The following is a 14,127-nucleotide window of genomic DNA, read 5'->3' as shown; positions in this document are numbered from 1 at the left end:
ATGTAAGGAATGTGACCAAAGCACTGTAAAAACCTGGACTGGGGGAAGGGACCAAACCTTCCTGGGTTGTGGTTGGGAGTGGAGGCCCAGGAAGATTTCAGCCAGGGAATGTCCTTTTAGAGGGACTTCAAAGAACAAGTAGTAGCTTTCCAGGTTGACAGAAAGGCTATTTCAAGTAGAGAGATGAGCATTAGGCAAAGTCTAAAGAAGTGGTTTGAAAGGGCCTGGCAGGCTAGGGGAATAAGAAAAATGTGCCACACATTTTCAGAGTTGCAGCTATTGAAAGACCTGGCAAAGAAGACAACTTCCAGGATTAGAAAACCCTCAAGCAGCTTTAATAGTCTGGATGGGAAGAACCTCTCAGATAAATGTGGAACCTTTTCTTCTTCTTTGTCTTTTTTTTTTTTTTTTTGGTCTTAGTTTTTTTATTGTGGTAAAATTCATAAACATAAAGTTCACCATATTAACCATTTTAAAGTATACAATTCAATAGCCTCTTTAGTTGTGCAACTACCATCACTATCTAGTTCCAGACCATTTTCAGCACACCAAAGGAAAGCCCAAACCCATTAAGCAGTCACTCCCTCTTCTGGCCTCCCTCATCCCTGCCAATTCCTCATCTGCTTTCTGTCTCTATAGACTTTGCCTGTTTGGGACATTTCATATAAGCTGAGTCATACAATAGGAAGCCATGAAAAAGCCAAATAACATCTTAATATTATTATGAAAATAATTTTGATCTTATAGACCCCTTGAAAGAGTATCAGGATCCCCCAGAGGTCTGCAGACCAGACTTTGAGAACTGCTGGTCTAGGTCATCCAAGGTGTGGGACGCCTGCCAGCTCCCTATCACGGCTCCTATCCCAGCACAAGGCGATTGTCAGGTCCCTATGTCCAACCCGAGGCCTCCCCATGCCAGCTTCTCATCTCCCGTGAAAACTCGGTCGGCCACTTCCTGCAAAATTGAATTTAGTTACACAGCCATGGATTCACATTTAAACTGCCCGAAGGAACCAACCAACCACCCAACTGGAGACCCATTTTTACTACTACTAAATCTGAATGTGTCTAAAAAAAAAAAACTGTACCACAATCTTATTTCCAATAAAATTCTGATCACTTCCTGCCACTGTCATTACATTTTATAATCACAGTAATTACCTTTTACCTGTGATGAGAGCTGTCATGTACTTCTGAATAGCAAGCAGCAGCCATGCCATAAATTGCTAGCCCCTTCCTCCTCTAACGATCACAGCTTATTTTATTCTTCAAGTATTCTTCTCAGGGTAATTAGCACGCTTATTATACAGCATATTCAAATGTTAATGTGCACACTGTACCGACGCTATTGTGACACCCGTTTTGCTCAGGAGCTAAAATTATGTTGCCATTCTGCTTGGTGCTAGAGGTTCTGTGCACGAAACCTGTTTTTCACATACAAGGAGCCAAGGTTATTTAACGAGAATGCTGAGCTAGAATGAGAGAAGTGACACTTAATATAGAACCTGTAAGCTCAGCGGGGTCAGCGCACATCCAGCCTACACATTTTGAATCAGCTATCCATCACTGCGGAGACGATCAATTTTTGAGCAGACTCGCTTTGGGGCATGTTTAACATCATTTCTCCAGGGTCTCTACCAAACTCTGCCTCTGCAGGTTAAAATCATCCCAAATCATAGTTCTGACCATAGGAAATGTTTTCCTCATACTGAGCTGAAATCTGGTCAAGTTTTCACTCGTTTGCTTTTTTTCTGCCCTCGGGAGCCATGTAGAACATGTCTGCTCTTTGTTCTGTGACTGCCCTTCAGAGATTAAGGACAGTGACCTTGTCCCCATGGTCTGCTCTTCTAAAGCCCAACTGTCCCAGGTCCTTATATGACAGGTTACTAGTCCCTTTACCACTGTGGTCACTCAGCTTATCAATACCGACCCCCACTTTTGTTTTTAAAGGAGAGGTGCTCAAAACCTGAAACAATGATCCGGGCATGGTCCGGTCAGGGTGGAAATGAGCAAGTCTCTTTTGTTTTTTGTTTTGTTTTGTTTTTAATTTTTTTTAATTGAAGTATAGTTGATTTACAATGTTTCAGGTGTACAGCAAAGTGATTCAGTTATACATATATATGTATTCTTTTTCAGATTCTTTTCCATCATAAGTTATTACAAGATATTGAATATAGTTCCCTGTCCTATACAGTAGATCCTTGTTGTTTATCTGTTTTATATATAGTAGTAAGTACCTGTTAATCCCCAATTCCAAATTTATCCCTCCCCCTCCTTTCCCCTTTGGTAACCATAAGTTTGTTTTCTATGTCTGTAAGCCTATTTCTGTTTTGTAAATACATTCATTTGTATCATTTTTTTAGATTTCACATATAAGTGATATCATATGATGTTTGTCTTTCTTTGTCTGACTTACTTCACCTAGTATGATAATCTCTAGGCCCATCCAGGTTGCTGTATATGGTAATATTTCATTCTTTTTTTGGTTGAGTAATATTCTATTATATATGTATACACCATTTTTTCTTTATCTATTTATCTGTTGATGGGCATTTAGGTTGCTTCCATGTCTTGGCGATTGTAAACAGTGCTGCTATGAACATTGGGGTGCATGTGTTGTTTTTGAGTTATAGTTTTCTCCAGATATATGCCCAGGAGTGGGATTGCTGAATCATACGGTGACTCTACTTTTAGTTTTTTAAGGAACCTCCATACTGTTACCCATAGTGGCTGCACCAATTTACATTCCACCAATAGTGTAGGAGGGCTTTCTTTTCTCCACACCCTTGAGCAGGTCTGTTATGGATGTGAACTCTCTTGTTGGATGTGATTCTATTAGTGCTTTCCAAGGGGATATTGCCTTTCTTGTTATCCATCACTGATTCATAATTAGCTAAAACTGCCCAGTCTTCTACACCATGCATTGGTACTCAGGCAATTGGCCATTTAGACCCCAAAACAGAATCTGAGATTTGTCATCATTACATTTGAACCTGTTAAATTTTGGCCCAGTGCTTTGGCTGATCAAGAGCCTTTTTTGCATCCTGAATCTATCCTTTCCATCCACAAATGTAATCCATCTATCAATATTGCTAACTGTATATAAATCACAGTTAAAAATGCCTGACAGAAAAGGCCTCAGGATGGGGCCCGTCACCTATTTCCAAATCAAAATGTTCATTAATCCAGTAATAACCCTCCCTCCCCGCCCCTAGTACACACACCTCCATCCCAAATGTTCCATCCTCTGACTCAAGCTGTCAGGGAGGGAAAACATCAAAGAATGTTCCAGGTTACTAACTGGCTGGTTAAAGTGGCCTGGAAAAGAAACCAAGAGAAAGAAGGGAAGGAGTGAATAAGACCTAGTGAAGAGCCCAGTGTGGCAGGACAGGCTTCTCCGAAGCTACTTTATCTAGACCCACACACTGGCACAGGTTGGGGAAGTATTAAGGAATGTGTCAAATGGAAAATAACCTGGGCTTCTGCTGTGATAAGAGAGGAAATCAGTAACCAGGAAACAGGACCAATGTTAGGAAGCTAGAAGACAGTCAATTAGTATCTCAAACTGGAGGGTCTAGGCAGATGAGAACAGAGACAGGCATGAGTCATAAGGAGAATGAAGCAAAGGATGAGCATGTGAAACAGAATTTAGGCTTGCTAAGTGGGCTCCAGAGCTGTGCTGTCCAACATGGTAGCTATTTAAATTTAAATTCATAAAACTTAGATGACAAAGTCAGTTCCTCAGTCACATTAGCCTCATTTAGAGTGTTCAATAGCCGTATGTGATTGGTGGCTACCATGCTGGATTGTACAGAAGAACATGCCCATCATTGTAGAAAGTTCTGCTTTAGAACATTGTAGGTGTACTTCTTAAAAAAAGGCCAAACCAGGTAGGATATCATTTTAATGTACTTATTTTCCCTCAGCTTCCCTCCATGACCTAGCTCAAATATCAGTTCTTCTGGAAATTCACCCCACGCGTGTTCTGTAATTGTAAGCCACAGGCAGCCGAGAACTGGGCGCTGTGTGGTTCTCAGCGGTAATGAGTGGATCTAGGCAGGACTTCGTATCATGATCTTGGCACAGCTATTTGTCTATCCTCAACCAAAACGTGGCCTTACTCTATCTGCGTAGGGCATCCTCCTTGACGAAGCAATGGCTTTGGGGCTAAGACACATTAGGCAGGAGAGGAAGGAGGGGAATACTGGCCTAGCCAGCCAGATCTGCTGAATCCACTTCTGTAGCTATAAAAATAATTTATAATGAAAGCTTTTGACCTCCTGTCCACAAACATTACATAGCTATCTTGGCCAGGCAGTCAAGAAACTGCAGTCAAGGTGTGATTTGCTTGATGTAAGATATCTTGTCATCTTACCTGTGGGCCCTCACTAAATTTTCATACTGCCTTCTCTCTCTTTTAATTTCCTGAGCCAGAGCTCTTAGAATTTCTCATAATCAAGGGTACCTTCTAAATCTCTTTAGAATCTGACCCTTCCTTTAATGCCCTCTGTGAACTTATCTTCTCTCTTCTTTCCCACCCAGCCCCCATACTGCCACCAAAGTGCTCTAAGAACCTTACCTGACCATGACATTCTCCTCCCTAAAGCCCTTCAGTGGCTTCCCATGACATCATAAAGGCCTTCTCCTCAGGCCCCCAGCTTCCTCTCTGGTTTCAGGTCTCTCCCTTCCCTGATGTGGAGCAAGAACCTGTTACTGTGCCAAGAACCAAGGTGTCCTCTCACATCCCTGCGCCTTTGTAGACTTGCAGCTCCCCTTGTTTGAAATAACCCCCACCCCCAGGGGAATTTCTGCACCCCTGTTAAGGTTCCATTTAAATTCTGTCTCCTCTGAGAAACCTACCCTGGACCCTCAGACAGACTTAAGTGACCTATCAACTGTGCCCACACACTCTGTGGGCTTTGGTCACAACACATCCTGTATATGACACACACAAGTCTGTTTTCTCCCACTAAACTGTGAGCTCTCAAGGGCAGGCAGCACATCTGACTCATCTCTTACCCCCGGTGGCAAGCACAGGACCTGACTCACAACAAACAGTTGCTAAATGCCTGTTAGGACGAACGACAATCTGTGCCATTATGAGGTTCTGCTGTGACCGAAAATGTAGACGATGAGGGTCCTCTGCGTGGTTTGCTGCTGCCACGCTCCTTAGGGTTCACCCACGCTGATAGAAGCCTATGGACAAGTGGCCCTGGTAGTTGAGGATGTGGGGGAAAGCAAGAGGCTTTCAGCTGTTCCCCCTGAAAACCTCCCTGTATGCTTGCTGCTCATTCCCTCCACATGCTGCGACCCGCACAAGCCCATCCCTTGTCTTTCATGAAAAAACAGGACCCCTTTAAAATAAAATAAAATAAAATTCATTCAACTGAAAAAAAATTAAAAAAAAAAAGAAAAAACAGGACCCCTTGGAAAATGCATTTGTGGGTAACTCTGTAGGGGGAATTACAGGTGAGGAGGAGACACATCTTAATAGGATGCAGAGGGATGAAACATGGCTACTCTTGCTTAGCACGGGGATGTTGCTGGTGAGGGACTGTAGGAACCTGTAGCAACACCTATTATGTTTTAGAAAAGACACCATATCTTGCGGTTACCAAGACTGAGTCTGTTATCCACCCTAAGGGGCAGGCAGAACTGAGCTGGGACTGTTATTTGTCAAGAAGGACACTAATATCCGGAGAAGGGAAGCAACTTGCCCAAGGTCATGTTTTGAGCAAAGGCCCATAGAAATGTGGTGACTATCGTGGGGTTGTGAAGTAATCATCAAAACTATAACATACGGTGTTACTTAAAAAAAATCTCTATGGGGTTTTCTTTAAAAACATTTTAAAAAATCAGAAACATTTACTAGTAAATTGAGTCCATACAGGGCTTTCAGACATCTTTTGGGAAATATGACTAGATGACATTAAAAATTTCTTCCAGCTATGAAATTTTATGAAATTTAGTGTTTACTGTGTCCTAGGTTCACGTAACTCTGTAAAGTACAGTTATCAGTTTGCAAGTAATTTCCCAAACAAATAGCTCTCCTGCCCAGTCAAGCATCCCTGACTGACTTACCAAAAAGTCTCAAGCCTGTTACTTACTGTATCACCTAGTCATCAGTCTATTCCTTCCACTTCTACCCCCTCCTGTATGGCAACTCTGTTACTTGATCAATTATTCACTTCTTCTGCCAGGGATAACTAGAATTTAGAGCTAAAGGCAGAATTTCTTTACAAGACTAGAAAGCAGAACTGTCATCATGTATTATTGAGATCTTAATTTAACTCCCATTAAAGGGGAATTAAATTGACTGGATTAGTGAAGGTTCGTTCTCCTCATTCCTCCTCAGAGAGATGACTGAATCCATGTGGGTGCCGTATTTGGTGGTGGGATATGGGAATGGAGTTTTCCACAGATCAGGGGAGGTGTAGGACTTTCTAGAAAGTCTGTCTTGGTTGGGTGGGCCAAGTTACATAAATTCTGCCTAATAATTCTGTCCAGTCTCCTTGCATGAGAACAAAGCATTGTATGCCCGTCTGAAATGGCTGAAAACAGAAGTTAATAGCAGCTCTGTGGAAGCAGATACCCTACTTATCTTCTAATCCAGGAGTCCAGGCTCTGTCTGCTGCACCACACACTCTTCAGGGTGATAATTGCTGCTATTACTGTTTCCTGAGAAGCAAAGTATAGCACCCAATTTTAATAACAAAGACTGTGGCAATAATAATGTTCAACATCCTATTTTATTTTCATCAGAAAGACAAAGCCCATCAGTTAGAAGAGTTATGGGTAATTCGGGGTGATGCTGGTAGTCTCTGAAGATGGCTATTCTGTCTGGGTTTGTTTGAATTTCTGTCTTGACTGCCAAGAACATTCTGACACTTAAGAATAAGATATGCTTCTTGCTGATAGGGAGGGGAGGGCTCATTACACAGTTCTGGGACAGGCCTGGATCGTTTTTTCTTCCAGGGGAACATCAGACTTTGCTGCATGTCTCCCACACAGGTATCTCTCATGGCTGAGCAGGGCTGGCTTCCTTAAAATGACATGAGAGTACTAACAATAAAGGGTGACGACACAGAACATAAAGAAGCACAAAGGAAGTCTTCATCCTGACAGTGAACTTGCCCAGGATCCATGCTGATAAAATCAGATCTGATCACATCCTGAGCTCCATCTGTTAAAGGTGCTCACAGTCACTTAGGAGAACGCCAGGGAGAAAAGACCTGGCAATCCATTTTCTGCCTGCTGAAGTAACTCCTTCTCTTTCCTCTCCAACCTGGCTAAAAATACAACCAAAGTGTCAGCAAAACACACACACACACACACACACACACACACACACACACACACACACACACACACACCGAAATACAAAAAAGCCTAACATTTGTTGAACAGATTGTGACAGAATATCAATTAGCTTAGTGTTTGGTATGCAAACATCCCTGATGCTAACTCACCCAGAGGGGGACTTGCAGGGAGGGGGAACAGAGAGTGTCAGAGAATTAGGGAGCAAGGCAGGCTGCCTCTAAGGGAAAGTGCTGGAGCCATGGCTCACAACCTAGTTGACAGGTGAGAATGGTGCAATTGCCATTTATGTCCACCTAGAGGCGGCAGTTCTAGCCAGAGTGCCCTGACCTCAACTGGTTCAGGTGAGGACCGTTCACTTGAATGCACACCTTGTGCCAGGCCCCTGGCAGGCACTGGGTCTAAACCATTTGGAAGGCTGCAGTGCATCAGCAGTGTTTCCTTTCAGGCAGGGACTGATCTAGGTCATTCTAACTCTAAACTTCAAGTCCAGGGGATAGAATTTGCTGGAAGCAGGGAGTTGAAGTTTCCAAACAAGTAAGACTAAAGCATCATGTTAGGTCTTAGTACATATTCTATGCCAGAGTAGCTAAAACTCCAAGGGGTGAAGAAAGAGCAGAAATAGGAGAGGTTACTGTTCAACTTGATACCCTGTGGAGAGTATCTGATATGAATAACAGTGGGTCCATGGCAGGCCAGGGAATGAGTTGGGTCTCTTGCTCTGTCCCTTTCAAATTATAAACCAGTCACTGCAAAGGGCAGTTTGGTTTTAGGATAATTTGGACATGATCTAGAAGTTCTGTGAAATGAAAAGAACTCACTGATTAAGCCAGCATTTCCTGAGAGGTGGTATGCATTCATTCCACTTGGGACAGTGCAGATAATTTCAGATAAAACATTGTCTATTTTAATAGTTCAGTATTTTAATGTGCCTTAGAAGAATTATCATTTGTTATACCACAAACCTGTGATTTCACAGGTGATATTGTTGATTTTCCATTTATAATGGTGACAGAACATTTCCATTTTAAATACTGCTAGTAAATAAGCTTATTTGAAGAAAAACATTAAGTAAATAACACTACCGAAGATGTTATTACAAGAATATGGCAAAAAATCACAAAGATGGGATGTAATTGGAAAGTTTGGGAAATACTTCATTAAGCCAGGGGATGAGGTAGATTGGCTTGTAGACAGAAATGTTTGGACTAGCAGGCAGGGGAAGGGAGAATGGTAGAACTCTCAGAGGATCTGGATTCCAGTTTGGAACTGCCACTAAGCCTGTGTGACATTGGCCCCTCTCTGGCTTTCCAGTTCTGTATCTATAAAACAACTCTCACGCCTTGCTTGGATTTATTATTTAGTCGCTCTGTTTCACTTATTGTTATTGAGATTATGAACAATCAGTAATGACAGCAGGAGCATTAAGGGCTGCTGTATGCCGGATGCTTTCCAAAAGTCATCCCTCTTAATTCTCATAATAGTCATGAAAGGTAGGTGTCAAAATGCCCATTCCATATGTGAGGGAATCGAGGCTGGAAGATCTCAAGTAACTTGCCCAAGGCCACACAGAACCTGATTTGAATGAACTTAGATCTGACTCCAGAGGCTGTGTTTGTTCCTCTGAGCTTGGCTGCGTGGTCTCAGTGAATTCCTGTTCAGCCTCCAAACTGAGCCTGAAATCACCTATTCCAGGAAGACTGCTTTGACCTCGTCTCTCCATCTTGGTTTGATGTCTGTCCTCTGTGTTCCCTTCATTTTCCACATACACTGTTTTGCATATTTGCCTTTGTACCCCCAGGGCCCCACATACTTTGGGGCACAGAGTAGATAGTCAACAAATTGCAGAAAGAGGGAGAGCATGGAGAGAGAAGGGAGGAAGAAAGGAGGGAGAGGGGATCGAAAAAGAAAACAAATTGCTACCTTATTTTATTAAATATGAAAGAAGTAGAATTGAGAGGCAGGAGAGTAGGGTGGTTAAGCATATGGCCTTCTAGATCCAAACTACCCAGTTTTGCCACTTACTAAGCGTGCGACTTAGGGAACAGGTTCAATGCCTGTGCTTCAGTTTCTTCATCTACAAAACAGGGATATCAATAGTATCTACCTTAAAAGACATAAAGACTAAATGAATTATTGTATTTAAAGTGCTTAGAGCAGTGTCTGGGATACGGCGGGCAGATGTTCAATAAATATTGGCTATTATTATTTCTGTGAAATTAATAAAAGGGGAAAAACTTAACACTACTGTAAAGTTAAAAAAAAAACCCAAAACACTGTGATACACACATAGGGCCTCCTCATTTTCCCAGCTCTACTTGTTGACCAATGCAGAGTCATTCCAAGGAAGCTATGAATAAAGAGAATTACAGCCAGAGGATACACAGTATAATATCCTTATTTTTCCACTTCCGTGGCAGCAGAATTAAACACTCCACCTCTACTCTCAGAACATTTGGAAACATTGATATTAAAATGATCATTCTGTATTATATTTTAAATTCAGTTTACTTGTTTGTCTATTACCCTCAGACTGAGTTCCTTGGAGGAAAGGACTCCTGTTTGATTCTTCTGTATGCCTCCAATGCTTAGCAGAGGGGCTGGCAAGAAATAAATGTTCAATAAATGTTTGCTGAATGAATCTTATAGAAAAGATGTGTACACATGAACAATAAAATTTTTAAAATTATGTGATATTTACCATAATAGAGGCTCAGATCAGTTGTCACTATAGCTCAGAAAGAAGAGATTACCTCTATGTAGGAAAAGGTAGTAGAAAGGAATGGTTAAATCTGTGGCCTTCAGAATCAGACTGCCTTGGTTTTGAGCCTGAATTATGGCACTTACGAAGCTCATGCGACCTTGGGATGTAACCTAACGTCTTTACACCATAATTTCCTTATCTGTGAAGTGGGGATAATATTGGTTAGAAGAACTAAATGAGATAATGTGTGTAACATGTCAGATACCTACTATGTGTTTGTAGAGTGGCTAACACATCATAATCATCGTCATCATCAAAGGCTTTGTGACAGAGGCACTCACCATCTGGATGGGCGGACACAAGGGAAGAGCACTGAACAGCCAGGAGGTGTGAGTAAAGGTAAGGGTGTTAGAAAGAGTCAAGGCCAAACAGGAAGGGCAAGTGGCATGATTTCATTGGAACATTGGGGTTTTTTAAGAAAGTGATGGGAGGGAAAATTGGGAAGTTGGCTTTAAAAGTCAGGCCGATGTATTTAGTCTTTATTCTACAAGTAATACTGAGACTTTACAGGATTCTGAACAGGGTAGAGAGCAGTTCAGAGCCAGTTATATGGGGAATTTCTAGCTGTTTGTGCAGGACGATCTGGGGAAGGTGAGGGGAGATGGAAGCAAATAAACCACTTAGAAAGCTTTTCCAATACTTCCAATGAGAAGCTGAGGTCCCCCTCTGGGATGATGGTATGAAAGGAAGAGAAGGGGTGAGCATGTGGGACACTAGGAAGAATGAACTCATAGAACTGTGTTCTACTGGATGTGGAATGCAGAGTGAGGAGGTGGGGTCAAAGACAGCCCTGAAAGTTTAGAACTGATGGCCAGGAACATGGTGCTACCATTCTATAGTAGAATAGTTAAGAATAGCAGAAATAAAGTACAGAGGAGACTGCTCTTAGGGGGAAGATATATTTGCTTTTTGCTATGCTAAGATTAAGGTGCAGTGGGACATTCAGGTGAGGAATGATACTCAGGAGACACTCGAAAATGTGATCTTGGAACTCAGGTAATTTTCTGCATAGAGGTAATAGTGAAAGCTATACAGTTGGATCTTCTAAGAATAGTAAGAGAGAAAAGGATCAGGGAGTCGTCCTTGGGAAGTACCTCCCATGGCTTGAGGAGTGAAAGAGGAGTGTGTGAAGGAGGAGGAGGAGAAGAGGAGGGAGAGGGTGAAGAACACATTACCATAGAAGCCAAGAATAGAGAGACCGAAGTGCTCAGAGGACTCATGAGCAACAGTGAGGTCATAGAGCAAGGACTGAGAATGGACCACCGGACTTGGCCATTGGGAAGTCATTTATGACTTATGAGAGAACAGTATGTGGAAGAGAAAACTGAATTGCAGATGCAAGGAATGAAGATGTGATGTGGGGAAAAAGAAGCAGTAGACTTGAGAGTACACTGTTAGTTCCGAAAGTTCAGAAACATGAGGATAGTGATGCAATGGGGGCTCAAGGTGGGGGCAGAATTGTTCTTCCCTAGATAAATGACCACCCACCAATGTTTATGCACAGATCTTTATTGTTTATACATTAAGAAATAGAAAGCAATATTGATGGAGGAGGCCGGAGGAGGGACTTCACAACAAATGAGATTGAAAGTCAGGTTACAGCCATTCTGAAGTCACAGAGTGTGTTATCTGCATGTGTCGAGCAGCATCTGTTTTAGCACAGACAGAGCTTATTTATCATGCATCAACAGACTGTGGAGAGAGGAAACCAGAAACTCTCCTTCCTCACTAAGGAAAACAAAGCTTGATCCACTGTTTGAAAAGAATTCAAAAGCCTTGAAAAAGTATTTTGGCAAAGAAAGAACACTAAGAAACATAAGTGTATTATATCTTCCCTTTCTTGACTTTTCCACCCACCCTGGGAAAATGCCCCGGTGCATCCTTAGAGTGCTCTAATCATACTATCAACACTGCCCGAGTTCACCTCACGCCTATCTGCACAGTGCTCTTCATTTTACAAAAAGCTCTCATGATCTCGTTCATCCTCACAGTATCCTTGTGAAGAGTTACTTTTTCTCTGTTTTTCTGAGGATCAGAAAGAATCGAGCGATTTCCACTCAAATCACACAGCTAGGAAATGGTAGAGCCCCAAATCCCTTGCTCTTTTCCCCACGCGTTTTCAAATACCAGTTCACATGGTCTTCACAGTAGAACACTCCCCATATGGTATGACAAGCCAAAGTGGAGCAGGACTCTGAGAACCCTCATTGCTATAATTCTATTGACATAGCCTAAAACTACATTAGCTTTGGGGTACTTTTACCAGCTCACGTTTCTGACTAAGTAATATCCAGTGCTCCCTTTTCACTCCCATCATAAAGAGCCCCAGGGAGGAGTTCTGAGTGGTGTGCTTCCCTCCCTCCCACATCTGCGCAGTTCAGTCAGGCCTCTGAAATGCATGGCCTCAGTACCTGCTCCAGATGGATCAAGAGGCAGGAGAGCAATTCTCTCCCTCGATGCCTAGTTTGGTCTGGTAGGAAGAAGGCCAGACTTGGAGGCTGCAGGCTCAGGTTTCATGCTCAGACTACTGGTCTAGCACTGTGACCCCCATAAAATTACTCTCCACTCTGAGCACCAGTGTCTTGATCTGAAAAATGAGGATACTAACAGCTATTTTATAAGATGGCCACAGAGATTCAGGGAAACCCTTGTGACAATAGGGCCCTGTGCTGGGTTTGATATTCTGCTGTAGCTGTCTTGAAATTCTTAATAGTTTTTGCAAGAGGAGCTCTACATTTTCATTTTGGACAGGGCCCTGCAAATTATATAGCTAGTCCTGTCTGCCTGTCCTTGGCCAAGTTACTTAGCCTTTCTGGGCTCCAATCCATAATTAATTAAATTGTTAGGAAATGAATTGTTAGGACAACTCTCAATCCTTTCTCTACTCTAGCTATTGGCAGAATTTGACACAATTGATCACTCTTTCCTCCTTGAAACATCATTTTCCACCTGGCTTCCAGAAAACTGCATTTTTCTGGTTTTTCTCCACCTTACTGGCTACTCCTTTGCTGTTTTCTCCCTAATCTATTAGCACGTCTGAAACTAAACTCCTGATCATCTCTTGCAAACCTGCTCCTCCCAGTCTTCCTCTGTTAATGGTAACGATCTTTTAAGTCTCTCAGACCAAAACCCTTGTTAGAGTATTTGACTCTTTATCGCTCACTCTACACCTAATTTGTAAGCTACTCCAGTCTGATCACTGCTCTACCACTCCTGTCACAGTTCAGGTCTTACTCATCTTTCACCTGGATTATGCAGGATCCTTCTAACTGGTCCCCTGCTTCCACCTCCGCCTCTCTCCCCATGGTCTGTTCTAAACACAGTAGGCAAAATAATCCTTTTAAAATATAAGTTAGAGGGTATCACTCCTCTCTTCAAAACCATCCCAGGACTATTAATCTCTATCAGAGCAGGAATCCCTACAAGGGGCAATAAGCTGCCTCTCTGAACACACCTCCCACTACTCCCTCGCCTCAGGCCATTTGCCAGTGCCCCTCTGCCTGCAGTGTCCTCCCAGATGGCAGCCTGGCTGGCCCCTCACCTCCTCCAGTTCTGCTCAACTGTCACCCTGCTTAAAATAGCAACCACCATCAGCTTTCCCACCTCATTCTTTATCCTATCATTCCCTGCTCACTTTCCTTCAAAGTGCTCATCACCATCAGATACATATTTTATTTATTTGCTTATTGTTTATCTCTTTCCATTAGAATGTAGGCTCTGTAAGGGCAGAGACCTTTTATCTTTTAACTGCTATATCTCCAGCCCATGGGTCAGTGCCACTGAATGACAGCAGAAAGAGCCCTGGAGCAGATGATGGCATTATTACTATTATTCAGTCATGGCAGCATCAGCTGCTCTGAGTATATAAAGTACTTTCACAGTCTGCACGCCCACGAGGCCGGCCCTGCATTCAGGATTGAGGGTGTTTATAGGGACCACTCTGGGCGAAGCCTCCTACTGGATTATACTGTGGGGACAGATAGGTGCATCAGCAGTGGTAACCACCTCTCAGAGTTTGGGGCCTAGAGGCAGGTTTCATGTATCTA

General features: G+C 42.6%; 1 protein-coding gene across 3 annotated transcripts in view; it reads left to right on the top strand.

Annotated features, from left to right (window-relative positions):
- The window catches only part of HEMGN (hemogen), a 46,230-nt gene that overhangs the window by 19,278 nt on the left and 12,825 nt on the right, over window positions 1-14,127 (top strand). For 2 of the 3 annotated variants that reach the window (XM_032478047.1, XM_032478048.1), the window contains exon 2: window positions 10,304-10,420. Coding sequence is in view for 1 of the 3 variants with exons in the window: in XM_014561864.2 (XP_014417350.1) it covers window positions 10,276-10,420 (145 nt within the window). In the remaining 2 variants the exon portion in view is untranslated. Of the gene's footprint in view, window positions 1-10,101; window positions 10,421-14,127 lie in introns of those variants that run through there. The other variant, XM_014561864.2, reaches the window with a different exon arrangement.

Source organism: Camelus ferus, chromosome 4 (genome assembly GCF_009834535.1).
Source record: "Camelus ferus isolate YT-003-E chromosome 4, BCGSAC_Cfer_1.0, whole genome shotgun sequence".
Lineage (NCBI taxonomy): Eukaryota > Metazoa > Chordata > Mammalia > Artiodactyla > Camelidae > Camelus > Camelus ferus.
Note: the sequence above shows the minus strand (reverse complement) of the source record. Positions and strands in the feature narration are given on the sequence as shown.